The sequence below is a fragment of the Hyalella azteca genome, unplaced genomic scaffold, assembly GCF_000764305.2.
Source record: "Hyalella azteca isolate HAZT.00-mixed unplaced genomic scaffold, Hazt_2.0.2 contig2509, whole genome shotgun sequence".
NCBI classification, from domain to species: Eukaryota; Metazoa; Arthropoda; class Malacostraca; order Amphipoda; family Hyalellidae; genus Hyalella; species Hyalella azteca.
The window spans coordinates 15,094-42,946 of record NW_025932782.1 but is presented as its reverse complement, the minus strand read 5'-3'; the positions used below and the strand labels follow the sequence as shown (position 1 = coordinate 42,946).

The following is a 27,853-nucleotide window of genomic DNA, read 5'->3' as shown; positions in this document are numbered from 1 at the left end:
TGAATTTCAGTTGCTTCAAAACCGAAGTAGAAGTTCGTTGTGTGGTCTCTTTATTTTCCCTACTAAGAAATCCAAATTACTCTTCGCTGCATACGTGCCAAATCTCACCCCAGCACGAGAAATGGACCTAATCTCACCATCACGTACAAGCCACATCTTGTCAAATTTTAGACACATATAATAAGGCATGCACATTCCACTAACCGCTTAATTTAATAAATTATCACCGAGCGAGACTTAAAAGCAATCGTGTTTCTCCATGAGCATCGCTTCTGCCCGTCGTCCTCGTCTTGCCACCGGCACGCATGGGAGGCAGCGACATAGCGATACCTTAATTTAAAGAGCAGCAATAAAGATGGAGGCGGCTCCTTTAATGGTAGCAGTTAGTGTAGAGCAGCATTAACAATGGGAAATTCCTGCCATCTTAGTCACTGATGCAGCATTTGCGTTCATTTAGGATCGCTGCATTCGAGTTGTGGTTGCCACGTCGTGTCGTCTTACTGCGGGTCTTCAGCCTGCACGATCAGAAATACTTCGATTAGCTCTTACATTACAAGTTGAAATTCACCTAAAACTACACTGTAATAGCGTGACTACCTCAGAAAAATACTGTACTAGCCAGACTGTCTCTCATCATCCAACCCTAGACTAGACTATTAGTTCGATGCCATATAGATCTAACAGGTCTCACTTCCTACAGTACCACCCCCGCCCTCACCTCCCCTGCCACCCGCCCTTACCTTCCCCACCTGCCCTTTCTTTCCCCACCACCCGCCCTCACCTGCCCCACCACCCGCCCTCACCTGTCCCGCCATCTGGTAGTGATGTCGCCGTAGATGTGCCAGCTTCTCGCGCTGTTCCTCCAGCTTCTTCTCGGCCTCGAGGACCTTCACGAGCGCGTCCATCTCCAGCCGCTTGGTCTGGTGCAGCGACAGCGACGAGAAGTCTAGGTCATCTGAGGGGGCGCGGCAACACGTCATAAACAATTGCGTTTCTTGGAGCCATGTTAATGATTGCAGTATTGGGTAACGTATAGTGTTGCATGGGAGATAAGGTGTTTCTAGTTGAGGTATTGGACAACGTATCGCGTTGCATGGGAGATAATGTTGTCACTACAGTTGTGTTATTGGTGGTAGGTTTAGGCGACGTTTAAAATAAAGTAGTGTTAGCATGCATATTCATGGCACTGGTGATGTAGGAGCTTGTGTTTTTACCACTTATTCTAATCCGGTTTAGCAAACGCCTACAAAAGATTCAACCTCGCATCAAATCTGCCACGCGAAAACCAGATTTATCCACTCACTGCATCCTTCTCAGGAACCCACCATTAATGATTATATAGACGCAACCCTTCCACACACTACCCACCACTCCAGACCAACTTTTACAACTAAATCATCCATCCTCCCCCACGAACCAGTCTTCACGAGGACCTACCACTGGCGACTTGGTCCCTGGCGTTCTCTGCAGTAGCGACGAGGGTACCGGCGAGGGTAGAGATGGTCTTAGCGGCGGTGTTGAGGGCGGCGAGGGCGGCGCTGCCAGGCTCCGCCTTCACGCGGGACGCCATCACCAACTGCATGGACGACGCCGCGATCTCCCGGGACGACACCATCACCTCCTCGAACCTGCCGCCCTTACACACCACCGCGTCTGCCGCGCTCCTGTACCATCAACAGGGAGTCATAAGTAACAGGTTATATAATTATAACTGCTCTTATAACGATGGAGTACGAGGTGAAGCGAACACTGCGAACCAGCCATGTTTGTGGGTGTGTGTGTAATTACCCTTTTTGGCTTATTTTTGCCATCCTGGCAGTGGCGACTAGGGAGGGGGGTGATAGGTCAGTTTTTCCGGGCACTTGGTACCACTGGTAGTTCTACGACCATCACTGGCTCGCTGACCCGCCAGAACCATTTGGTTGCATTACACAACACCCTGGACAAGTCAGGTACTCATTTATCAACCAGAGTTGGATGAATGGCTGAGTTGACCATGAGCTGAGCTTCCCGGTAGAACTTGTCCTCATGCAGTGGGACTCGAACCTGGGAGCTGTGTGCGAGAGACAGAGTCTCTCAACACTGCACCACCACAGCTCACAGTTTGTGGGTAGTAGAATATTTTTTACATGATAATAGTGGTTTGACTAAGTTACATAAAGATAAGGCCTCCCAGTCGTATGCGATTCTGTCACTCCATTGGATCTGTTCAGCCCTCCGCCGGGAGATTATAGCCTCGGGCTTCAAAATATGTTTGACACTGATTAGGCTTACGAAATAGCACGAATAGTTATTTAGAATATATTGTTCAAAGCTCATATTCACCATGCACAACCCATCCACAGACCCGTCTGCCTTCATCACCAAGCCACATCAACCTACACCCGTTAAGCATTTACCTTACGTATCCGAACAAAGTCTGCCAATAACATTTATAAGGCCACATCCTTCTCTCACACTTTCCCTCCCATTCTCCCCTCACATCCCGCACCCCATCCATCAGCTGCTACATCGAATATGTGGACATAAATTGAGGAACTATTGAGGAACTACTACTATATAACTATTGAGGAACTACTACTATATAACTATTGAGGAACTACTACTATTATCCTGCAGACGAACATGAGTGCCTGGGCTGCGATGGCGACGGCCTTAGCCCCCGAGATAAGACCCTGGGTCCAGCGGTGGTTCCTCTTGTAGAAGTCCTTAGGACTGGCGCCGCCCCTGCCCTTCTGCACGACCTCCTGCTGCAGGTGCGCTGCACGCACCACCAGCACCTGCACGGCGCTCAGCAGCTCCATGCACACACCCAGCAGCGACTCGTTCACCTGAGACACGTCAGCGTAATTATAACACCATGATAATGATAACTATCATCATTACAATGATAACTCTACCATCAATATAATGATAACTCTACACACCCAGCAGCGACTCGTTCACCTGAGACATATCATCGTAATTACAGTTAACATACATATGATGATAATTCTATCATCTATCAACATATAAATTATATTATAAGCAGGTAACGTTACGATTTACCTAACAACACATATCGCATCATGTAAGAGCACAATGCACTTTATATTATTGGTACCGTATAAATTTCACGGTATTATTATAGTGTAATCACAAGAAAACGAATAACATTCTCATTAAGGCCAAATCAGGACTGTGTTATCAATCTGAATAAAAATTATTTTCAGTTACTAAACCAGAGAACTACACAGCATCACTCTTGGTGAGTTAACCTCAGAATAAGTATTATTAGCACCACCATCACTGCAACACTGTACTGTACAGTTGTTATGTACACCACCATCACTGCAATGTTGTTATGTACACCACAATACCATTGGTGCCTTGGTCGGCAACCAGCGTCTGAAGTACAACCCAAAACACTTGTCAACCGTCAACCAAAATCACCGACAACCCAAAATAAGTTTTAATCATCAACCAGAAATGATGTCACCAGCAATAATAACATTACAGGCAGACCATCTTCACTCTGACACGCCTCAAATGATTCTCCAAGTTATAACAAAAATTAATTCTCCAATCACCGGGGAAATTCCAACTTAAATGCGCAAAAAAATAAAATTTTTTGTTTTGGCTGCAGCTGGACAAAATATTAATAATAAAATTTCAGGAAAAAATACGTTGTAAAAATTTGCTTTACGACAGTCCCTCCAAAACCCAAGGTTATGGGTTAATATGTCAGTAATAAATAATGTTGATAAGATATTTAATCAATAGGTATATAACATGTCAGTAATAAATAATGTTAAGATATTTAATCAATAAACTATAATATTAATTTAATTATTGTAACCTGGAGCTTGAGGCCAGTCTGATCCTTCCTAGCGGCGGCCAAGATGGCGGCGGTGGCCTCCGTGGCCTCAGCGATGGCCCGCGTCATGGCGTCCATCTCGCGCTCCACGGCCTCCGCCGCGTCCTCCACACACACGCTCGTGTCCACACAGCGCGACACTAGCCTGTGTGCTCTGTGTGTGGCTTGTATTACTTAGAGCCTGACATCCCTACACAGACACACTACGCAAGGCAAGCGAATTAATACATACGATCACTCAGAAAAAATAATGTGTAATATTGTTTAAACTCGTGTCCACACAGCGCGACACCAGCCTGTGTGCTCTGTGTGTGGCTTGTATTACTTAGAGTCTGACATCCCTACACAGACACACTACGCAAGGCAAGCGAATTAATACATACGATCACTCAGAAAAATAATGTGTAATATTGTTTAAATAGTGACACATTTTCTTTTAGCCCGACCAAGCTTCGGTTACTTACACAAGGGCATGAGATGCATCGCTAATAAGACAAAAATTCACTTATTTTATTGAGTGCAGATACAGTTACACATGCGACCTAAGTTCCTCAATTGTAAATGTATGTCCCTATGTTATGTATGTAAATGTAAGTTCCTAAGTTCCTCCTAAGTTCGCTATACAATTTTGATACACTTTTGTGAATAAATAGAATAATAAATAGAATTTATACACTTTTTGATACACATTTGGGCATTAACATTATTCATAAATATTATAGAACATGAATATTATTGAAGTTGTACTATTATTGAATATGAATAAGATTGAATATGTACTATTATTGAATATGAATATTATTGAATCAACCCAGTCATGACCTTCATGCGTTCGCTTCAACATCAATTGTTTTAATTAGAGGCGCTTCAATAACTTTTAGTGAATATAGAAGTTTAAGAAAAAATTAACATTTCATTAGCCTCAATTATGTACAAAACGTATGCTCATATATTTATGTTAAAAAATATTTCAATTCGAGATGCTTCATTAACTTGTAGTGATTATAGAAGTTTAAGAAAATTAACATTTCATAAGCCTTAATTATGTACAAAACGTATGCTCATATATTTGTGGTAAATTTAAATAAGTAACTTTGCGCCATCTCGATAGAGATGATTCGTTGACTTGTAGTGAATAAGTGTCAGAAAAATTAATATTTCATTATCCTTAATTATGTTTTTTTAATTGTTTTTTAATTAAAGGTTTTCTCATTTATTTATATGAAATTTGAATAAGTAACCTTGCGCCATCTCGATATCTGCAGCCACATGTGAGGCGGCTGTGGCGTAGAGCACAAAGCTGGCTGTGCTGTGGCTGTACTCAGCCAGCTGGCTGATGAGCTCAGGAGCGGCTGACACTGACTGGCTGGCTGTGAAGTATTGGCTGATGATCGGCGGCAGCCTCTCCAGGCAGCCAGTGATGATTGGCTCGAATACCAGCGTGAATTCTGGAGGGGAGAAAAATAAGAATTTATTTACTTTACTTTTCCAGACTTTATAGGAAGAAAATTATTATTTAGAATGAGCGAATTTCGGTATTAACGGCAAATTCTGTGATTTAAGGAATGGTGAATTTTTTTACCGAGTGAGAATTCTTGCCCAATCAAAATTACGAAATTTAGGATGCGTGTTTCACATTTTTTAATAATACGTAATTTTTAATAATTAATAATACGTAATAGATCACTCTTTGATAGACAAGTCCTGAGCTCAGGACTGTGCGGAATCACTGGAAGAAGTGAGCGTGAAAAAATAGTGAACAAGAACAAATAGAATAACCATAGAGTAAGTTACGAGAGTTACGAGTTAAGTAAGCGAGAATTACACGTAGTGTGATTGAACACGGTGATGGTAGCTTTTTATCAAGCTGCACTGTTGTGGGCAGAATTGGAATCTTTTCAGACTTAGGATAACTTGATTGATTAAATCATAAGTTTATCAAGCATGGGATAACAACATGAGAACGGGAATATTTTTTGCATTGTTTTGTTTCAAGTTTCTTTCACTCTAGCCTTATCAAATTTGAAATTTTGAACTTTTTTCTTATATTTTCATGTAAATAAATCAACTATTATCAAATTTTCTGGCGGCAATTTCAGTTTTGTCATTTACGTTTAGTTTAGCGGATTTTTTGGTGGCTCAAGATGAGTATTTTGCCAGCGGCGAGTTGATACAATAGTTAGTAGTTTGAATTACTCTAGTGAGGAGCTTGGACGCATGTCGTGCTCGATCATGCTGCTCTTGCTACAAGTTTGGCTGTGAACGAGCAATTTTGACTGGATTTGAATAATAAGATTTCACTGTTCCCTGAACTATGTTTTATTGGACCACCAGAACGAGCGACCCGACCAAAGCACTAGAGCGTGAAATAGGTCATAATCGCTATGGTACAGTGCATGTAATGCTTTATGCACGTAATGCATGGTTTCACTTTTATAGCAATGGGTTTCGTCCATTAAAACCCGTGCAACTAAACCCGTTAAGATTAACATCCTACATGTTAGTTAAAGTGTTTGACTAAGGTCCTACTCGTTGGTTAGTTCGGAGTTAAGAACTAACTGGCCTTCGCCATTTAACACGAGGGTGATCACAAAACAAGTAGCGAAGTTTGCACTCTGATATGTACTACTGAGCTCAAAAGGACACACAGTCCTTTGTAATACGGTATAGCACATGCTGAAAATGCTGCACACTGACCTGGAGTGCTCCAGGTAGCGAAATGTGCACTCTGATATGTACCATATTGAGCTCAAGTGCACACTTCTCCTTTATAATACGGTATAGCATATGCTGAAAATGCTGCACGCTGACGTGGAATGCTCAAGATAGCGATGTGTTCAATCTGATATGTACTACTGAGCTCAAGTGTACAGATACTACTTTATAAAACAGCACAAAGCACACGCTGAAAATGCTGCACACTGACCTGGAGTGCTCCAGGTAGCGTAGGCCGTCTATAGTGTAGACTCTGATATGTACTACTGAGCTCAAGTGTACATATACTCCTTTATAATACGGTATAGCACATGCTGAAAATGCTGCACACTGACCTGGAGTGCTGCGGAGTTCAGCGTGCTGATCAGACCGCGAATGCTGCAGTGCAAGAGTCAGCAGTGCAGCACAGCCTGCAGCACAGGACGAGACGCATGCTGCAACGCGGTCCTCAGTGCAGCGTTGCTGCACGCTCACCTGCAGCAAACCAATTACTTAAGTTGTATTACTTAGAGATCCTTCACTGATCCTTCAGTTGTATTACTTAGAGATCCTTCACTGTATGAGATCCTTCACTGTATGAGATCCTTCACTGTATGAGATCCTTCACTGATCCTTCAGTTGTATAACTTAGAGATCCTTAGAGAGCCTCCACTGCAACAACCCAATTTTTCGGGGGTTTTAAAACCAAACCATGGGTTTAAAACCATAGAATAAGGCTTTTTCGGGGTTTTAAAGCCAAACCCATGGTTTTAAAAACATAGAATAAGGCTTTCTCGGGGTTTTAAAGCCAAATTCATGATTTTAAAAACAGAATAAGGCTTTTTCGGGGTTTTAAAGCCAAACTCATGGTTTGAAAACCATAGAATAAGGCTTTTCGGGGTTTTAAAGCCAAACCCATGGTTTAAAACCATAGAATAAGGCTTTTTCGGGGGTTTAAAGCCAAACCCATGGGTTTAAAAACCATAGAATAAGGCTTTTTCGGGGTTTTAAAGCCTAACCCATGGGTTTAAAACCATAGAATATTAGTTGAGCGTAAGACTGCGAACTTATAATTGAAGGTCTACCCTTACCAAGGATTCTCATTAAGCAAGTGAAAATTTGAGGCAATTAAAAATTTAATGTTCGCTCTAAATTTAAATAAAATTGAATGCGAGCCTTCATGCTAAATTTGAGTTGGAACGGATTTTTGAACAGTAAACTTTACTTTAATTTGAAAATCCGTAAAAGTATTAGAGGAAATGGGAAACTGAATTAGAGGAAGTGGCATTAAGGGCATTTGAATTGTGGGAAATTGGTTCTGTGGGAAACGAGGTCTGGAAGAAATTGGATCAAGGGAAGAGTGGGTGAAGGAAAAATAATTAGAGAGAACGGGATCTACAAATCCTCGGGATTAAATATCCTTAACAGAGCAGGGTGCTACTTGTTGATAGCATACTATAATATAATGAATAATTCAACAATATGAGGTCTACATGTACCGTACTTTGTTGATAGTACCGTATACTATAATATAATAAATAATTCAACAATATGAGGTCTACATGTACTTCAAGTATTTGTTCCAAATATGATGGGATTTATTGATGAAAATATCAGGCCTATGAAGTTGTCTAGCATTTCTTGGTACTGTACAGATAAGGCTGCTGCATCAAACACGATTATTAACGATTCCTGCAAATTTGTCGTTAGTGATAATTATCGTCTAGCAACTAACGAGAGTTATACGAGCGCAATATGCGACAATAAAAGTAATATTTCCTCATAAAATTCTTGAGCATGTAACTCTAATAATAAAAAAATAATAAAAAAAATACCAAAAAAAATAATAAAAATAATAAAAAAAACTCTCAAAAAAAATAAAAAAATAATAATAATAAAAAAACTCTCAAAAGCCAGATTAAACTAAACTAGGTACTGACGATAAAGCAATGTTCTCGATAACAGACAATGGGATAGCAATATGATGCATACAAAACACACCCATAAGTCATAACACATATTAATCATTTCGAGAGAGATTTTGTTAACTCAGTGAACTCTCGGCCCACGGCAGCGTGAACTGTTCACACGATAACAGACACAAAGACGCGACAATTAAACACGTTTGGAAATAAGGACAACATGAGGTAAATAATGAAAACGGAGATAAATAAAGAAATAGTTGAGAAAAATCATACATGAATCATGTTTTCGAAATATCATGTCAGATCATGAAATTAGGCAATTTTTAAATAGTTTTATATATAATTCACCGGACAGTTGGAAACGGAGGAAAGTAGCACTACCCACATACATGCAGAACATATGTGCATGTGCACTATGCGCATGTTCTGCACATGCAAAATTTGTGCAACACATGGCATGTGTAAAACACATGCCATATGTAAAACACATGCCATGTGTAAAACACATGCCATGTGTAAAACACGTGCCATATGTAAAACACACGCCATGTGTAAAACCTATGCAGAACATGTGCAACAACACATGCCATGTGTGCACATCTGAAGTGATGGAGTCACTTAGGTATCACGGACTGTGGAGAGTGACTTATGACATCATACGAGGCATTACAAAGAACATGTGAACAACGCAACGAGTAGAAGCGAAGCGTTACTAACTTGAGATGTCTCCAAATTTTATACCACTATTGAAAAAACTGTTCTCTGAATAATAGCGCTAATATATTGCCCACAATAAGCTGAGTCTGTTTATAGGCCACAAAACGAAGATTAACTACATACGAATAAAAAGTAAAATCAGTACGCCACAATAAGAGAGAGATAAAAAAAATCTAGATTCTAAGATCACGCAAGGTAGGTAAGAGCGCAAATCAATGTAGAAATTACAGATCAGTAACCATGACAAGCAGATCTGATATTGAGAATACCACTAAACAGATTGAGTTATAATCACGATTGCAAGATATAATAGGGATCACGATTAGCAGCATTAGTTCTGTAGACCACGATCAGTAGACATGATATTGAGGATCACGATTAGCAGCCTTAGTTCTGTAGACCACGATCAGTGGACATAATATTGTGGATCACGATAATCATTTCAAGTTCTGTATCTGCGATCAACAGATCCCAAGACACGATGAGACGCACAATACAGAAGCAACAAATCACTCGAAGATCACACCTGTTTTTTGAATTCTTTCTTCATGGCCCGCTGGTCGGCAACACTCGTAGCAAGTCGATCTTGTAGATCAGCGACCCGTGCGATCAACTGATCTTTGCACTCGGCTAGATCTTCCTTTAAGATCTCACACTCGTGCAGGCTGCGCTGCACGCTCGCTAATCGATCTTCTCGATCTTCGGCCTCTTCACGGAGATGATCGAGAGCTTGTTGACCGAGACCGAGGGTCTCTTCAAGTTGTTTCGATCGAAGCTCGAGTCGAGAAACATCTTCCCTGGATTGATCGAGGTGGTCACGTAAGATCGAGTTCTCGGTTCGTAGAACTTGCTGGGACTCGATCGATCGCTCGTTGTCGTTCATCAGAACCTCGATTCGGTTTTCGAGAACACGATTTCTCGATTCAAGCGCTTCCTTTTCGTTATTGGTCTTCTCGATGTCGCGTCTCAGCGCGTCTCGTTCAGCCAGAGCTTTCATTAGTTCAGCTTCCAAAATTCGTTTCTGCTCGGCGTTGTCAGCAGCGTGAGCTTGGGAGGCTGAAAGCAGAGTTTTCAGCGACTCCAATTCCATTTCAGATTTCAGTAAAGTTGCTTTCAGTTCATCAGCCTGGTCTTGGGTAGCCTTTTTAACGGCGTTAGTTTCGTCCAGTTTTTCCTGGACTTGTTCCAACTGTTTCTCGGCTTGTTCCAGCAGTTCTTGGGCTTGCTCCAACTGCTTGTTCTTCAGTTGAAGTTCATCAGTTAATCCGCCAGTCTGAACCTCAAGAAGTGCGAGCCGTTGTTCGTGTTCCGCCGACTGCATTTGTTACGTTGAAAACATACAAAATAATTCAGAAATATAAATATTAAATAAACAAGCAAATGGATCCAAGTGAGGGTCTATAGGACACACAAAATAACAGTGCTAACAAGTTTGTTCTGACGCATCGTGCAGTTCGGGGCGCTAATTAACATTCATGATATTTCCACGGCTACAATGCAAAGGCTTCTATGCAATCCAAAGTAAAAAGAGCGACGAATATCGTGGCTAAATCGTGAACAAAATCAAGGGTCAGGCGCACCATATACCGAAGCAGACACTCTTATCACCACAGGTGAGGCCATTTCCGTTACATGGGTGACACAATTATTCACATAACAGAGACCATCAGAATAATAAATTATCAAATTAAATAATCGAGTTATTGTTTATTGATAATAATATTTAACAATATACTATTCATTGTCAGGCTGAATGCAGAATTGAAGTTGAGAAGCGAGTGTCAGGACTCCTACAACGCTCCTACAGCTGCAACGTAGGTAACGTTATGTCTACACCAACGTCCAAATCCCCAGACGTGTTAGCCGTCTTATGACGTACATCTCGCCTGTACGGCCTCGTCTGCTGACGGAGACTGAAGTATTGCATACTACATGCAATATTGCATATTGCATGCTGCATACTTCATATACATCATATACTGCATACTTCATGCAATACTACATATTGCATGCTGCATACTTCATATACATCATATACTGCATACCCTGTCTCTTATACACATCTAGATGTGTATAAGAGACAGATGCTACGTGTACTTACGACGCTACATGTACTTCAGACGCTACATGTTTTTAATACACTTTTGATAGTCCAGCCCCTGGCTCGCCGAAACTTACTTTTCACCCTGGGTTCCATAAAGAGATATAAATGAACAAAAATACACTACATATTGTACGAGATGACCGACCACTGAACCTCCATTAACCATGACCATGACAACACTGAACACAGCCCTTAGCGACCACCACCAGGGGCCATACTTTCAAAACTCGCTAAGTGAACGTAAGTACTTACGCTCTATTTTCTTGTCTATGATTGGTGGATTTTGCTTGATAGGCCGTCAATGATTGGCTGATGAACTTACAATCTCTTAACTTTCTTTGAAAGTATAGGCCCAGTTCTATTACGACATAAACTTTGAACCCGAAGAGCCCATGAATGTAATTAAACTCGTCTCATATAACGCAGTCATTTTCACTATGTATTAATTCCAAAATAGAAAACAGAACAGTCGAAATGGGCACAAAATTTTCAAGATTCTCGTCATGCCACCGAGGTTCTGAACATCTAACAAAATCTAATTTGCCGTTATTTAAATTACATAAAAAATTGCTTCTATAAACATTACATTTAATATTTGCGTCAGTAAAACGTGCCCAATAACCGGAGAGCAACTAACACCACAAGGGCCTTTTCGGTAACGCGCAGTGGGTTCGCAACCAAGCTCACCCATTAACCATTATAGCGCCCATTGATCCTCTACTCATTACCCATTTCCACCCATTAACCATTAAATCACAAATTGAACCCCCACCCATTCCCCATTATCTCACCCATTGATCCTCCACCCATTCCCCATTATCTCACCCATTGATCCCTCACCCATTATCTCACCAATTGATCCTCCAGCCATCACCCATTGATCCCCCACCCATTATCTCACTCATTCCCCATTACCTCACCCATTGATCCCCCACCCATCACCCATTATCTCACCCATTGATCCCCACCCATCACCCATTATCTCACCTTTCATGCAATACTACATATTGCATGCTGCATACTTCATATACATCATATACTGCATACTTCATGCAATACTACATATTGCATGCTGCATACTTCAGGCAATGCTGCATATTGCATACTTCATGCAATGCTGCATATTGCATATTTCCTATAACGATAGGAAGATTTCCGTGATCCGTGACACGGATTTTCTCAGATGCTTAAGCTTGTACATACGTACACCTTTAATACATTTAAAGAGACAGAGAGACCTGACTGGGGGTGGCGTACGACGAATGCAGTGCATCAGCATGACCGTGGACGTCCAAAACTTCGCAAAGGCATAAAGTGGGATTGGGTTAAAACGATAAGACCGGATGTAAAATACAAGATCAAACGAAAAAGATAGTGCTGGGTGGTAAAAGATAAGACCGGAAGATGTAAAGACTGGATGAAGATAAGACCGGATGAAGAAGATAAAACCGGATGAAGATAAGACCGGATGAAGAAGATAAGACTGCAGAAAGGATGTACCTGTTTATCGGCCAGCTCCCTAGCAGCGTCCAAGGCCTGCTGGAGCTCTGCGACGCGGTTCAGCAACGTCTCCTTCTCCTGTTGGAACAAACGCTGTTATTATTATTATATGTTAACTACACTTGTGTGTAGTTAACATATAATTGGTAATAGATTCAGGTAGACATAATTACCTCTAGTCATTACAGATAATATAATTAATAGAATACCAGCAACGTCTCCTTCTCCTGTTGAACCAAACGCTGGTAGCACTTGTGTCTAGTTAACATATAATTGGTAATAGCTTCAGGTCGACGTAATTATTTCCAGCCATTAAAGACGAAGTAATTAATAGAATACCTTATCAGTGTTATGGTAATAGTGCTAATAGATTCAGATCGACGTAATTATCTCCAGCCATTACAGATAAAGTATTCAATAGAATACCTTATCAGAGTTATGGTAATAGTGGTAATAGATTTAGGTCAACGTACTTATCTCCAGCCGCTACAGATGAAGTAATTAACAGAATACCTTATCAGTGTTATCGTGCATGTCGGAGATAAGGCGCTGTTGGTCCTCCAGTTTGGCCTCAAGACGCCTCACGGCGGCCTCCCCAGCCTCACGCCTCAGCCTCTCTCCCTCCGCCGCCCTGTCCACCTCCGCCTTCTGCACACACAATACACATTGTGTAGTAGCGTCATTAACACATACTGCATGTATATAGCTCATACTGTATACCAACGCCATTAACTCATTCATATGAGACACACATAACATACTCTGTGTAGCAGCAACTCTAATAACACATTCATACAAGACACATATAATATACACTATGTTGCAGAAACTCCAATAACGCATTCAAACAAGACACACACAACATACTCTGCGTAATGGTTACATTAACGTATTCATTCAGAACACGCACACAGCGATACAGCACACACAGTAATACAACCCTAATAACACATACAAACTAAACTCTCAACAAACACACTCTATACAAATTCCATGAACACAAACACACACTATACAAATTCCATGAATTCAAACACACACTATACAAATTCCACGAAGACAAACACACTCTATACAAATTCCATGAACACAAACACACTCTATACAAATTCCATGAATTCAAACACACTCTATACAAATTCCACGAAGACAAACACACACTATACAAATTCCATGAATACAAACACACTCTATACAAATTCCATGAACACAAACACACTACACAAATTCCATGAATACAAACACACTCTACACAAATTCCATGAATACAAACACACTCTACACAAATTCCATGAATACAAACACACTCTATACAAATTCCCAAATTCCATGAATACAAACACACAGTATACAAATTTCACGAAGACATTAAGTTGTTGAAAGAGACCGAACAAATTCCATGAACACAAACACACTCTATACAAATTCACACAGACTCACGGAGCGTATGAGTGAGACGTGTTCATCACGCAGCTTCTGGTAGATCTCACGCATCTTCGTGAACTTCTCCTCGGCAATCCTGCGTGTATACGAGCCATCAATATATATATATATATATTCTTCGTGCTTACAATCATTCTCTCTCATCATGAAAAATAATTTACAATGTACAAATATAGAATAATTCTTACTGCTTCATGATGCGTGTATACGAGCCATCTATATATATATATATATATTCTTCGTACTTACAATGTTTCTTTCTCATGTAAAATAATTTACAATGTACAAATATATATTGATTCTTACTGCTTCTTGAGTTTTTCCCCAATATGTAAAAAATAAATAGTCAATAAAATTCTAAGTTGCATTCACATTTGAAATCAGCTACTATTCTTAAATAAAAAATAAAATCATTTCATCACCAAACATTTATCATTATTGCTCCTGCGATAGGCACTTTTATCTTTGCCAGTAATTTTGACGCGGTTATTTACCAGCGCTTTGCTCATCAGTAGCGGATACGATAATAATAATTTTTATTATAACTACTGTTTCAATAATTATTATTTAACCCTGACTTGCGGTTGTTTTTAATAATAATTTTTTTATTATTACTGTTTTAATTATTATAATTATTTAGCGCTGACCGGCGGTAGTTCTTAATAAAATTTTTTTATCATTATTACTGTTTTAATAATTATTATTTAGAGTGACCGGCGGTTGTTTTTAATAATAATTTTATTGTTACTGTTTTAATAATTATTATTATTATTTAACCCTGACTTGCGGTTGTTCTTAATAATAATTTTTAGTATTATTATAAATAATTATAATTATTTAGCAGTGACCTGCGGTTGTTCTTTATAATAATTTTTACTATAACTACCTACTGTTTCAATAATTATTGCTTAACCCTGACCGGCGATTGATCTTAATAACAATTTTTTATTATTATTACTCTTTTACTAAGTTTTATTTAGCAGTGACCGGCGGTTGTTCTTATTAATACCTTTTTATTATTATTAATCTTGTAATAATTATAATTATTCAACACCAACCGTCGGTTATTCTCCTCATGCTGCAGCTTAGCGAGAGCCTCAACTCCTGCAGCGGCGGCCTCCACCTGCAGCATGACGCTCTCCTTGGCCGTCCTCTCCTGCTGTACTGCCACCTCCTAACACACACGTCTTAATTACAACATTATCATACACAACATGTATGGAAAAAACAACCTGCACCGCCAGCTCCTAACATATGCGTATTAATTACAACATTATCATACACAACATGTATGGCAACAACACGTGATGCACTGCCAGCTCCTAACACATACGTCTTAATTAAAACATTCATTATCATACACAACATTTTTGGGAGTAAGACATATTAATTAAAACATTCATTATCATACACAACTTGTATGGCAATAACAACCTGGACCACATGAGACCCTTTTTTCTCTGAATGAGATTCATTATCATACACAACATGTACGGGAGCAAGAACGTGGACCACATCAGCCAGTTATTTTAATGAGTGACATTCATTATCATACACAACATTTATGGCAAAAACAAACTGGACCACATGAGCCCCTTTTTTCTATGAGTGACATTCATTATCATACACAAGATGAATGGAAGCAAGAACGTGGACCACATGAGCTCCTTATTTTTCTGAGTGACAGAATCCAAGCAATTTGCTTACCACGCGGACCAAGCCATCATCGTGAGCTCCTCTCTCTCAACCCTCATAAATGTTCTTTATTCTTTATTCACAAAAGAGCACACAAAAAAATACATCACAAAGGAGCACAAAAAAAATACATCACAAAGGAGCACAAAAAAATACATCACAAAGAAGCACACAAAAAATACATAACAAGAGGCCATCGAAAACTTGAAAAAATACAAAATGCTTCCTTGTGAATGCCTATATGAGCTAAAAAGCTTCAAAGGCGAGAAAGATACGGAAGGTTAGACGACCATAAGGAGAGGCTAATTTCAACACCAATTAAGCTAGGCTACATCACTCACCAGACTCTGGTTCTGAGCTCTGAGATGCTGCAGCTCTGTCAGTAACTGCTGTTGGTGCTCCTGCTGGTGCTGCTGGTGCTGCTGGTGCTGCTGCAGGCGTGCTCGGGTGCTCTGCAGCTCCTGCGTCAGCGCCTCGATCAGAGCATCCCGCTCAGCCAGGCTCTCTGCCATCGACCTGCCGCATGGCACGTTTAATTCATCATGAAAATCCTTCTTTTCTTCCCTATTTCTTTCAAATTTAAATTTAGCCTTAATATGAAATATAGTTACGAATTCGTGACTCTGCCAGCCGATCAATGAGGGCTTCATCAGTTAAACCCACTTCGGCCGTTACATGTACTTACGAAGCTACATGTACTTACGAAGCTACGTGTACTTACGACGCTACATGTACTTACAAAGCTACGTGTACTTACGACGCTACATGTACTTACAAAGCTACTAGCCATCACCCATTATCTCACCCATTGATCCCCCACCCATCACCATTATCTCACCCATTGATCCCCCACCCATCACCCATTGATTCCTCACCCATCACGCATTATCTCACCCATTGATCCTCCACCCATCACCCATCATCTCACCCATTGATCCCCAAGCCATCACCCATTGCCTCACCAATTGATCCCTAAGGCATCACCCATTAACCATTATCTCACCCATTGATCCCCCACCCATCACCCATTATCTCACCCATTTATCCCCCACTTATCACGCATTATCTCACCCATTGAGCGTGTGGTCGAGTGGGTGTGGGGGTATGGGGAGGGGGTCAGAGGTGTCTACAGCCATCACCCATTATTTCACCCATTGATCCCCCACTTATCACGCATTATCTCACCCATTGAGCGTGTGGTCGAGGGGGTGTGGGGGTATGGGGGGCGGGTCAGAGGTGTCTATAAGAGACGCGTCGTACAGCTCGGACGTGCAGTCGTCAGGCTGCTCCTGCACCAGCACCACCGGCGCCACGTGCACCGCCAGCTCAGCCTCCACCAGGAAGTTGGGTGCCTCCTGATGCAGTTATTAATTTAATTGCTTCAATAATAATTTATTCCTTCAATAATAATTAATTGTATGAATAAATATTGTAGTTGGTAGTGCACCACCAGCTCCGCCTCCACCAGGAAGTTTGGTGGCTCCTGGTGCAGTTATTAATTCCTTCAATAATAATTAATTGTGTGAATAAATAATATAGTTGGTAATTTGATAATTTTCAATTAGTTTTTAGTTAAAGGTCGAACGTACAGCTCCGCCTGCACCAGGAAGTTGGGTGCCTCCTGGAGTAGTAATTACTAATTAATTTGATTTCTTCAATATTAATATTTTGTAAAATATATATATATGGTAGGTAGTGTAGTTGCTAATTTGATAATTTTCAATTAATTTTTAGTTAAATAAAGAACGAAGCGGGGTAGACAAGAGCAAACACATGGACGCCTGACACCCCACCGCCTCACTCTCAATGAGCGAGACCATGCAGGTACAAATAACGATACACTTATTGCTCTTATCTGGGTCATCCTGACTCAGTTTAATCAGACATAAAGCGTATCAGTATTAGGTCCGCTTCTCTGCTCGTGCTGTGGTAAGGAAGTGTGACACTCTATGGACAATGTGACATTCATTTTTCTGTTGGCAGGCAACGCACTCTTGCTCTGCTGGTAAGGTCCCAATTAACTCAGAGCTCAAATATAGACACGTCCGAATTTCCAGAACAAAATTTTGCAAAGCGACGTCAATTATTGTAGGGCATTCTTATCATGCTAAGGGGTTGGGCCAGTTTATTGTTGTTATTTAGGATGTTCTTATTGATGATGTGGTACATACAGACTATTCGCATACGCTGATCACAAGTACTAAGATCACACGACTGCTCCACTCGAAAATTTACCGAAAATTCGAGAGTATGGAAAAATAAGATGAAATTTGAGCATATTTCTATAAAATAATTAGATTCTAAAATTATACATCCAATACAGATTTAGTTAATTTTTAATCCATTTTCTTTCATTTTCAATTCCTGTTATTCACACAACTACACTTACCTTGAGACTTTATACAAAGATAGAGGTATGATAGGAGTACGGTACAATGATAGGAGGATGACAGGGATACAATGATAGGATAATAGGGATATAATGATAGGGATACAATGATTGCGTTATAATGATAGGAGGATAGAGGTACAATGATAGGGGAAAGATAGGGGTACAATGTTGGGATGACATGGTTGAGTACCTACAATGGTAGGTACAATCAATAGGATGATGTCGCTATAATGCATCACTTTCAACCACAATATTGTACTAGTACTCACGGTAGGGAGTTGTGGGATGGTAATGCCCAGCTGCTGGAAGTACTGGAGCTTGGAGGTGCTGGAGTAGAAGTTACGCAGCTCCAGGAATTGTTCAGAGAAGCGCGTGCGGTGACCCGTCAGCAGGTCGGTCGTCAGCGCTGACATCAGCACAAACTTCTTTTATTTATTTATTCTCGCATAAAATAGCGCTAGTTGCCACTAAACTTTGGCCTTGAAAAGCCTTGAAAGGCATAGTTTGAGGCCTTGAAAGGCATAGTTTGAGGCCTTGAAAGGCATAGTTTGAGGCCTTGAAAGGTATAGTTTAAGGCCTTGAAAGACATAGTTTGAGGCCATAGTTTGAGGCCTTGAAAGGTATAGTTTAAGGCCTTGAAAGACATAGTTTGAGGCCATAGTTTGAGGCCTTGACAGGCATAGTTTGAGGCCTTGAAAGGCATAGTTTGAGGCTTTGAAAGGCATAGTTTAAGGCCTTGAAAGGCATAGTTTGAGGCCTTGAAAATCATAGTTTGAAATATAAATAGTAAAACTCGGAAAAGTTAAGCGACATTCCGCAGTCAGCCTCTCCAGACGGGAAGGGTCGACAAAAGACGCAGGCAGTGATGTCCTTGTAGCCTTTACATCATAGGGATGTAAAGGCTACGTTGACATCGTAACATTAACCGTCCCTTAATTAGTCCTCACATACACGTTTATTTCATTTGATTATACTTCTTAAAATTTTCCGTTATACTTGAAAAAATAGTAATAAATTGGAATAACAGAAATCGAGAAATAAAAAAATTAAAACACAAGTTTAAGTTGAACCAGTAAGCGGATCACACAAATCAATAAAAACAAATAAAAGTGATGAGCATTAATTAAGACGGAAAATTCCTCAGAAAATCAAGAATAGCAAGAAAAATAATCCCACAGGATAGCAACATTTTGAATGATCAGAGAGCCACAACCCTTGCAACTTATCTAAAACAAGAGTCTGTACTACGGTATCAGTACTTGTAGCGACCAATTTCTCCTCTGGTAAGTTTAGATAGGAAATATATCAGTGATTGGTTAACGGAGTTACAAATTCTTTAATAATTTTGATTGCATGACCTCTGAAATCCCCATCCCAACTCAGGATCCCGCAATCAAGCCTCAGCCTAAGCCTGGTCCAGTTTTCACTTAATTGTTCTCCTTTAATTGCAAATTAGGGCCAACACACCGTTAGAAAAAACAGTGAAAAAACGGTCCCACTAGCGTTCTATTGGCCGGTCGCCCCGTGAAAATGAACTTTTTCGCCGTTTTTATCAGATGTTTTACGGATTTCTAGTGTTAAATTAGAATAAACACGGCGACACGGTGTTTCTTTTCACGTGCCGACCGGCCACTGAAACGCCGGTAATACCGTTAACGGTAATTTTTCTAACAGTGCAGTTACGACAGTGAATTTAGAGCCTGTCTTTGTACACAAGGAGACAAATCCATCAGTCGCGGTCCTTTTATCCTGTATTTTCAAGTATTGAGATTTTTTAGCAATACAGTTTGTACAGTTTTTAGTTTGCAATGTGAAATGAATTCAAAATAAAGAGTGCACTCGAATCAGGTTGTAACTAGCACTAGTAGGTTCACTAAGTTAAGATATTAAGCATGTTTATCAGCACTAATAACTGCAGCAAACTAAACTATCTCATCAAGTTTAGGTGCGCTCATTATCAACACTAAACATCACCTCACTAAATTAACAAACATTAATTGAAGAGATAAATCAATTCACTAAATATATATACAGCCACAAACTCAGAGGAACCTGAGAGCAAAATGTATAGGAATGTATAGGATACCTATAGGAATTGAATGGAGCTTTATTTGGAGTATTGTCTGTAAATGCTGAATATTCTGGTGGAGAAACACAGGGATAAATAATCAAAGAATAGTAGCTTATACAAGCAAAGAAATAGGAATAAAGTCATGAATTGCCCCACAGTGGTAACGTAAACATACAAGGAAGTGACACAACAAAACGAAGGGAATAGCAACATGAATGAAGAGGAAAGTAGCAAAATGAATGAAGGGGAAGGTAGCAATATGAATGAGGAGGAAAGTAGCAACATGAATGAAGAGGAAAGTAGCAATATGAATGAGGAAGAAAGTAATGATAATGTGAAACTATTGTATTGCTAGAGCACAGACAGGAGAGCCACGTAATAATTAGCTGGAGTAATTCTCAAGACGCATATGCTTAGACGTAAACAATAATCAATGAGCGTGGTGATCAAGGCGCGAAGTAATCAAGGCGCGTAATGATCAAGGCGCGTAATGATCAAGGCGCGTAATGATCAAGGCGCGTAGTAATCAAGGCGCGTAGTAATCAAGGCGTGTAATGATCAAGGCGCAAAGTAATCAAGGCGTGTAATGATCAAGGCGTGTAATGATCAAGGCGCGAAGTAATCAAGGCGCGTAATGATCAAGGCGCGTAGTAATCAAGGCACGTAGTAATCAAGGCGTGTAATGATCAAGGCGCGTAATGATCAAGGCGCGTAATGATCAAGGCGCGTAATGATCAAGGCGCGAAGTAATCAAGGCGCGTAGTAATCAAGGCGTGTAATGATCAAGGCGCGAAGTAATCAAGGCGTGTAATGATCAAGGCGCGAAGTAATCAAGGCGCGTAATGATCAAGGCGCGTAATGATCAAGGCGCGTAGTAATCAAGGCGCGTAATGATCAAGGCGCGAAGAAATCAAGGCGTGAATTAATCAAGACGCGTAATGATCAAGGCGCGTAGTAATCAAGGCGCGTAATGATCAAGATGCGTAGTAATCAAGGCGCGAATTAATCAAGGCGCGTAATGATCAAGGCGCGAAGTAATCAAGGCGCTAAGTAATCAATCAAGGAGCATATACTGACAGCGGCTGCACTCAAGCAACAGTAAATACTGGGCTCACTCACATGGGTCAGTGGGATGCTTGCAGTACATGCTAGGTTCTGCAGGCACAATACAACGCTACAGTACAACCAGTTACTGTACAAACAGTTACATTACATGCAAACTAATCGCAAGACGAGCCAAAATAAACAGATATGAATGTATGGCAAGGAATTACCCCTCTACTGCCGTATATGTCACTCTTCAGGAACATAACTTTCAACTTAAATTATACGTAAACTATTGAGTGTAGCAAACCGAGGACGTTTGTACGCAACAGAGAACATTTTAAAGTAACTTTTATCTTAAATTATACGTAAACTATTGAGTGTAGCAACCTGAGGACGTTTGTACGCAACAGAGAACATTTTAAAGTAACTTTCATCTCAAATTATACGTAAACTATTGAGTGTAGCAAGCTGTGGACGTTTGTACGCAATAGAGAACATTTTAAAGTTGTCGTACGTGGCGGCAACCATCAGTGCAAGTCATTTTGCGCTCACTAGAACGTATCTTTTTTGGGATTTGTGACAATATTGCTCCGGTTATTAATATTATTGATATTACTAATATTATTAATATTAGTAATATATTAGATTAGGTATATTATTATACTACTAATATTGCTTCAATTACTCTTGTCAGGCGGTAGAGGGTTAAAGGCATTATAAGGAGTCTCTACAGCAGGTTGCTTATCTTTCTCGTTTTTTTTTTTTTTTTGAATAAGATTTCTAAAAATCTACGTCAATATTTTAGGATATGAAAACATTTTGCCTTAAAAATTAATATAGACTATATTAATCACACTTGAAAAAATATTGGAATATTTGTACTATATGTGAATTTTATTTTGTATACATCAACCTTACACCAAACTAAATAATGCGAAGAGAAAGCACCACTTGGGCGATCAGTTTTCACAACTTAGATAAGTAGAAATTAGTCCAAAATATGGTGTGTGTCTGGGTGTTAATAATTCACATAAGTATACCGTGGATACGTGTTCCTAATTTACATAAGAATGAGGTGGATAAGTGTTCCTAATTAAGACAAGTATACCCTGGATACGTGTTCCTAATTAAAACAAGTATGAGATAGGTGCGTGTAGCTAATTTCTAGATAAATAATACCTTAGTAATAATGTCACTAGATTGCTTGAATCGCAGATTCACTATAAATTACAATTAATTAAATTTAATTTTCTACACAAATAATACGTACCTTTGTGGAGGTTGAAGAGGATGCGGACGGTGAGGTCGTAGAGGGAGGCAGAGTCCTGCACGCAGGGGATGAGGGGAGCCAGCCTACACTTCCCCTCGCGGGTGTTGGACACCGCACGGGATTGATCCAGCGAATTGAATACTGCATCAAACAATTATTATTATTTATATATTCACTACTGATACGTTTATCAAATGTCAAGTGTAACTCGAGTCTAGTAACTATTAGCAACATAAGTGGTCTAAGTAAAAACACTTCAAATAAATGATGTTGAAAATGCATTGATTACGACTTGATTTTAATAGTTTCAGGATGCATTCTGTGTACTCAAACATCTTACCTTTCTTGAATAGTTTCAGGATGCATTCTGTGTACTCAAACATCTTACCTTCCTTGAATAGTTTCAGGATGCATTCTGTGTATTCAAACATCTCCACAGCCAATTCAAAACTGCAACCAAAGCTTCAATTAATTATCACAATAAAAGTATATAATTTCACGCTATACAGTTCTAAAAAATTGGACTATGAATGAGCAGCAATAATGAACAGTAATTATTCATAAATTAAATACCCATACTATGCTTACTTTCCCTCAAAGACAAATTACCCAAGAATATAAAACAAAGAAATGACAAAATCAAATTTCCCCTATTTTCATTATAAACGTTTAACATAAGTCATAAACTCCTGAAATAGAACAAACAACATTACACAGAAGAGATTAAAAACTTAATAGCCAAATAAAATTTCAAAGAAACAGAAAACTCTACCAATCAACAATCTTAAGTAGATAAGAATTGTATGCGTCATCAAGACGAGGCATTTTGTGTACAAATGTACAGGGATTCCAAAATATTTGTTAGTGAGATATCAAAGTTTTAGATTACAATCTTAAGACTGCACTTGCACACAGGAACGTTACACAGTTCCTTGTGAAAGTACACAGCTGAATAGGGTGGGGGGGGGGCATGCAGAAGTGCCAAACAATAACTCCTGGAACAGTTTTGCATACAACTCGTGTACAAGTTACACATCACTTTGTACCCTTAGGCACACACTGTAATCAATAAAGCAAATCTTGACAGTAATAACACCCTTAAACTAAAAAAAAAAAAATTTAAAAATTGTTAATCAACTTCATTATTACTAATTATATCCAGAATTTATTTTTTATTAAATTTAAGTAAATAATTTTAAATTTAGTTCCATCTACATGTAAAAGATTTCATTATGGCACAAATGCTGTGCTCTCTGCTTCTTGAGTATAGGTAGTTGTATACATAAGCATCTTAGACTGATGCCTCACACTTCTTACAATATATACGCCAAAGATTTATGAACAATATTTATTTAGATTTTATTTTAAATAATTTTAAATTTAAATATATATTGTATTAAATATGATTTAAATAAATAAATAATAAATAAGAATAAATCTTGCGTTGCAGGAGTTATTGTTCAGGAGATCTATACTTGTCCACCAGCCCCAGTGTGCAGGTGCTGTCCAGAGGGACATTTCTATGACAGAGTTCAAGATTAGATGCTTAACACCACATGCCTAATAATACAGGATTTGGAGTGAATACATATTTACAAACATAAACTGTGTCTTAACAACACTTAGCTTTAATTCCTTCAAAATAGTTAACTAATAGACACTCAGCAACCCACTAGTCATTAGCATCAGTCTCAGCAACTCACTAGTCATTAGCATCAGTCACAACCCACTAGTCATTAGCATCAGTCTCAGTAACTCACTAGTCATTAGCATCAGTCACAACCCACTAGTCATTAGCATCAGTCTCAGCAACTCACTAGTCATTAGCATCAGTCTCAGCAACTCACTAGTCATTAACATCAGTCTCAGCAACTCACTAGTCATTAGCATCAGTCTCAGCAACTCACTAGTCATTAACATCAGTCTCAGCAACTCACTAGTCATTAGCGTCAGTCTCAGCAATGGAGTGCAGATCATCAGGCTTGACGCTGAGGTTGCTGGGGAACTGAGGGTTGCGCTTATGGAAGTTGAGCTTACACATCAGCAAGTCGCAGTAGCGCACAATGAGGCGGCCATACCCATGAGTCAAGTGACCCTGACAACAATTAATTTGCTTATATGCACTCAAATAATGTTTGAAAAATACATATTAAAGTTTAGTTGCTCTGTGTTTTCTTGTTCAGTAAGAAATTATTTCTAGATCTTGAAAATTATTCAATCATACTGATATTTTATGGAGGCAAAAAAATATTACAGAAAAAAATGTGGAATTTTTCTTTCAGTCAAATTTTGGAATGTTAATACATTTAATTAGGAAACTACAATGCCAAGAATTAACATAGATACCATAGGAGCATAAAATGTAATCATAAATCTATATACAAGTCATATCTTATTTATACAGATTATAATGCTCAATAATAGGTGAAGTTAAAACATACAAAATGCTCCCTCATGCTGCGGATGAACTCAAAGTTCTTCATGGTGTCCCGAAGTGCATGCTTGTGACCATCTCTCAAGATGATGTGGAGAGCGTGGCAGAACTTCCATGCTGTCACATCTGTGGCCAGGGGACTCAGGGTGTGGGCCTGGAAAAACAAGGTTTTTATGCCCAAAAATGCAATTTAGCCATCAGAGAATACAATGATGTTAGTTATGAAAGGAGCCTAGATACGTACATTGAAGATAATATTGCAAATGAACAAAAAATTTAAAAAGAAAACCTGTTCATAATTCTAATTTCAAATATTTATATGTTAAATACATGATACAAGTAACTTACTAGCTTCCAGAAATTGGTAGCATTTTTGTCCTTGTGAGTTGCAATAATGAGGTTGCGGACATGCTTGGGCTTAGAGGGTTCTTCCTGTTCATTGATTGCCTTGCGGTAGCTCACTTCCTGTTAAACAAATGCCTTAAATAAGTATTGGGTATATGTTTCAGCTCAATAAGTATTGAGTATATATAATTAAGGGTTATGAGCTATACTCATATAGGGTTATGAGTATAGCTCATAACCCTATATGAGGGGTTATGAGCTATGAGGGGGTATAGGGTTATAAGTATAGCTCATAACCCTATATGAGTATAGCTCATATAGGAAGTATATGAGCTATATATCATGAGTATATAATAATATAGCTCATATATGAGCTATATATCATGAGTATATAATAATATAGCTCGTATAGCTATATTAGGTATATAATACATAACCCTTATAGTAAGGGTTATGAAACGGAGAGTAGTAATGTTATTTATGTTCTGTCATCATGTTAGCCAGTAGGCTTTCACATAGTGCCTTTCCGTTAGATTCATAGTTCAAAGTTTGGGAGTAAATTGCTTATAGGTAATTGACTGACCAGGACAATTTAAAGTTCTGTTACAAAAACATTGTTACATGAAATTTTTTACTCGCAGTTGCACCTACCTCCTGTCCTGATTTACTTATGTACTAGTGAAACTTATCAAGCACTTAGTCAGTTAGACTTGATACTAGTAAGCATGGAGCCTAGGCTGCTACTAGTGCTACTACTTCACTTCAGTACTCAAATAATACTTATCTACTAATTTACTTATCATTTACCTATCATTTCCCTATAATTTTCTTATAATTTTCCCATCATTTTCTATAATTTTCCTATCATTTGTCTCCTATAATTTCCTATTATTTACCAATCATTTTCTTATTATTTTTCTAGTATTTTCCTGTCATTTACCTATAATTAACCTATCATTTACAGATCCTTCACTGATCAATTTCCCATCTTTTTCCTATAATTTATCAATCATTTACCTATCATATAATGAATGCATCAATGAACTCACCTGCATAATTTATTTATAATTTATCAATCATTCATTCATTCATCCATCATACAATCATCATTCATTCATTATTTAGTCATCATGCATTTATAATCCAATCATTGTTCATTCATCATTTGTTTATCATTCTTTCATCATTTACTTATAATATATTTTTCTAGATCATTTATTCATGATTTATTTATAAAACTGCAATTTATTCTGTTCTATTCTGCCTTTTGGTGAATTTATACCATTCATATCTATCAGTCACACACACACCCGCTTTCCACATCCACCTGCAGTCAAAGTGTTTTATTTAAGTTAGAATAGATAGCCTACAAGGCTACAAGTCTACAACAAGAGCTTTTTAATGGTGCTAGAATCAGTAGAATTTTTGAAATTGGTGAAATTAGCTCATAGGAAACATAGAAACGAAAGTTAAAAAAAGTGATAAAAATTGGTCCATTTTGGAGACATAATTTGATAACTAAATAAATTCATAGCTTTTTTGCTTTTACTTGTATTAAACTTATGTAGTTATGTTTATATTGTAATTTTCATTGAGATCAGAGTAAAGAATATTTTTAGTACAAGAGCAGATATTTTCATCGCTAGTGCTGACTGCTGTAGTGCAATCCCAGTCAACTTGAGTCAAGCAAGTTGACAATGGAAATTTCTTGAAAAAGCAGATGGTGTGTTTATAATTAAAGTCTTTTTTGTTTGGTTCAAAGTCCCAAACTATTCAGCATATCCATGATCAGAGAAAAGAGTTAGCTAGAACCCAGTCAACATAGTGCATACCTGCTGCCTCTCAGAGTTTTCTCTTTCCTGCTCCAAAGTATTAGGACGTCTTGATCCAAGTGGAAGTCTCTTTATGGGAATCATCTTACTTCATAAGTACATTAATTTTCTTCTAAAAATGAAAATCGAAGAAATTTATTCTTTTCTTGAAACGGAAAAGATTGCATTGATAGTTCACACCGACAATTCTACAACAGGTGCTAATTTCATTTATGCATTTCGACTCGCGAAGATTAGAAGGCCAACTGATTCCTTCAACAGGTAAACTGCATCATTTCCGACAGCTGTCTTCCATTGCGGATGCAGAATGACGCAGGAAACGACATGGTTAACCATGGGGAACGAAACCTCTGAAGTGAAGCAACAAAAATTAGGTCAATTAAAAAACACGAGAAATAAATTGTTTTATTGTAATTCGAGATTAGTTCTTTTATTGTTAGTTATTAGAATAATATAATGCAAGAATTGGCGACAGGCCTGTTTTTCAGCGCCGATAATATTATGCTATGGTGCTGAAAAAGGGCAATA

The 27,853-nt window shown here is 38.8% G+C and overlaps 1 protein-coding gene across 1 annotated transcript; it reads right to left on the bottom strand.

Annotated features, from left to right (window-relative positions):
• On the bottom strand, positions 1 to 27,606 carry LOC108665798 (huntingtin-interacting protein 1-related protein). Its single transcript, XM_047885603.1, has 22 exons — positions 27,326 to 27,606; positions 25,497 to 25,613; positions 25,156 to 25,302; positions 24,652 to 24,809; positions 23,103 to 23,164; positions 22,715 to 22,855; positions 21,517 to 21,552; positions 18,596 to 18,732; positions 17,120 to 17,289; positions 16,276 to 16,450; positions 15,298 to 15,413; positions 14,237 to 14,315; positions 13,310 to 13,444; positions 12,797 to 12,874; positions 9,719 to 10,507; positions 6,907 to 7,045; positions 5,098 to 5,304; positions 3,839 to 4,008; positions 2,626 to 2,831; positions 1,438 to 1,664; positions 804 to 955; positions 1 to 515 (listed from the first exon to the last, which is right to left on the bottom strand). Exons 1-22 carry the CDS (start codon positions 27,407 to 27,409, stop codon positions 498 to 500), a joined length of 3,543 nt encoding a protein of 1,180 aa, XP_047741559.1. The 5' UTR covers positions 27,410 to 27,606; the 3' UTR covers positions 1 to 497.
• Between the last annotated feature and the right edge of the window lie 247 nt (positions 27,607 to 27,853).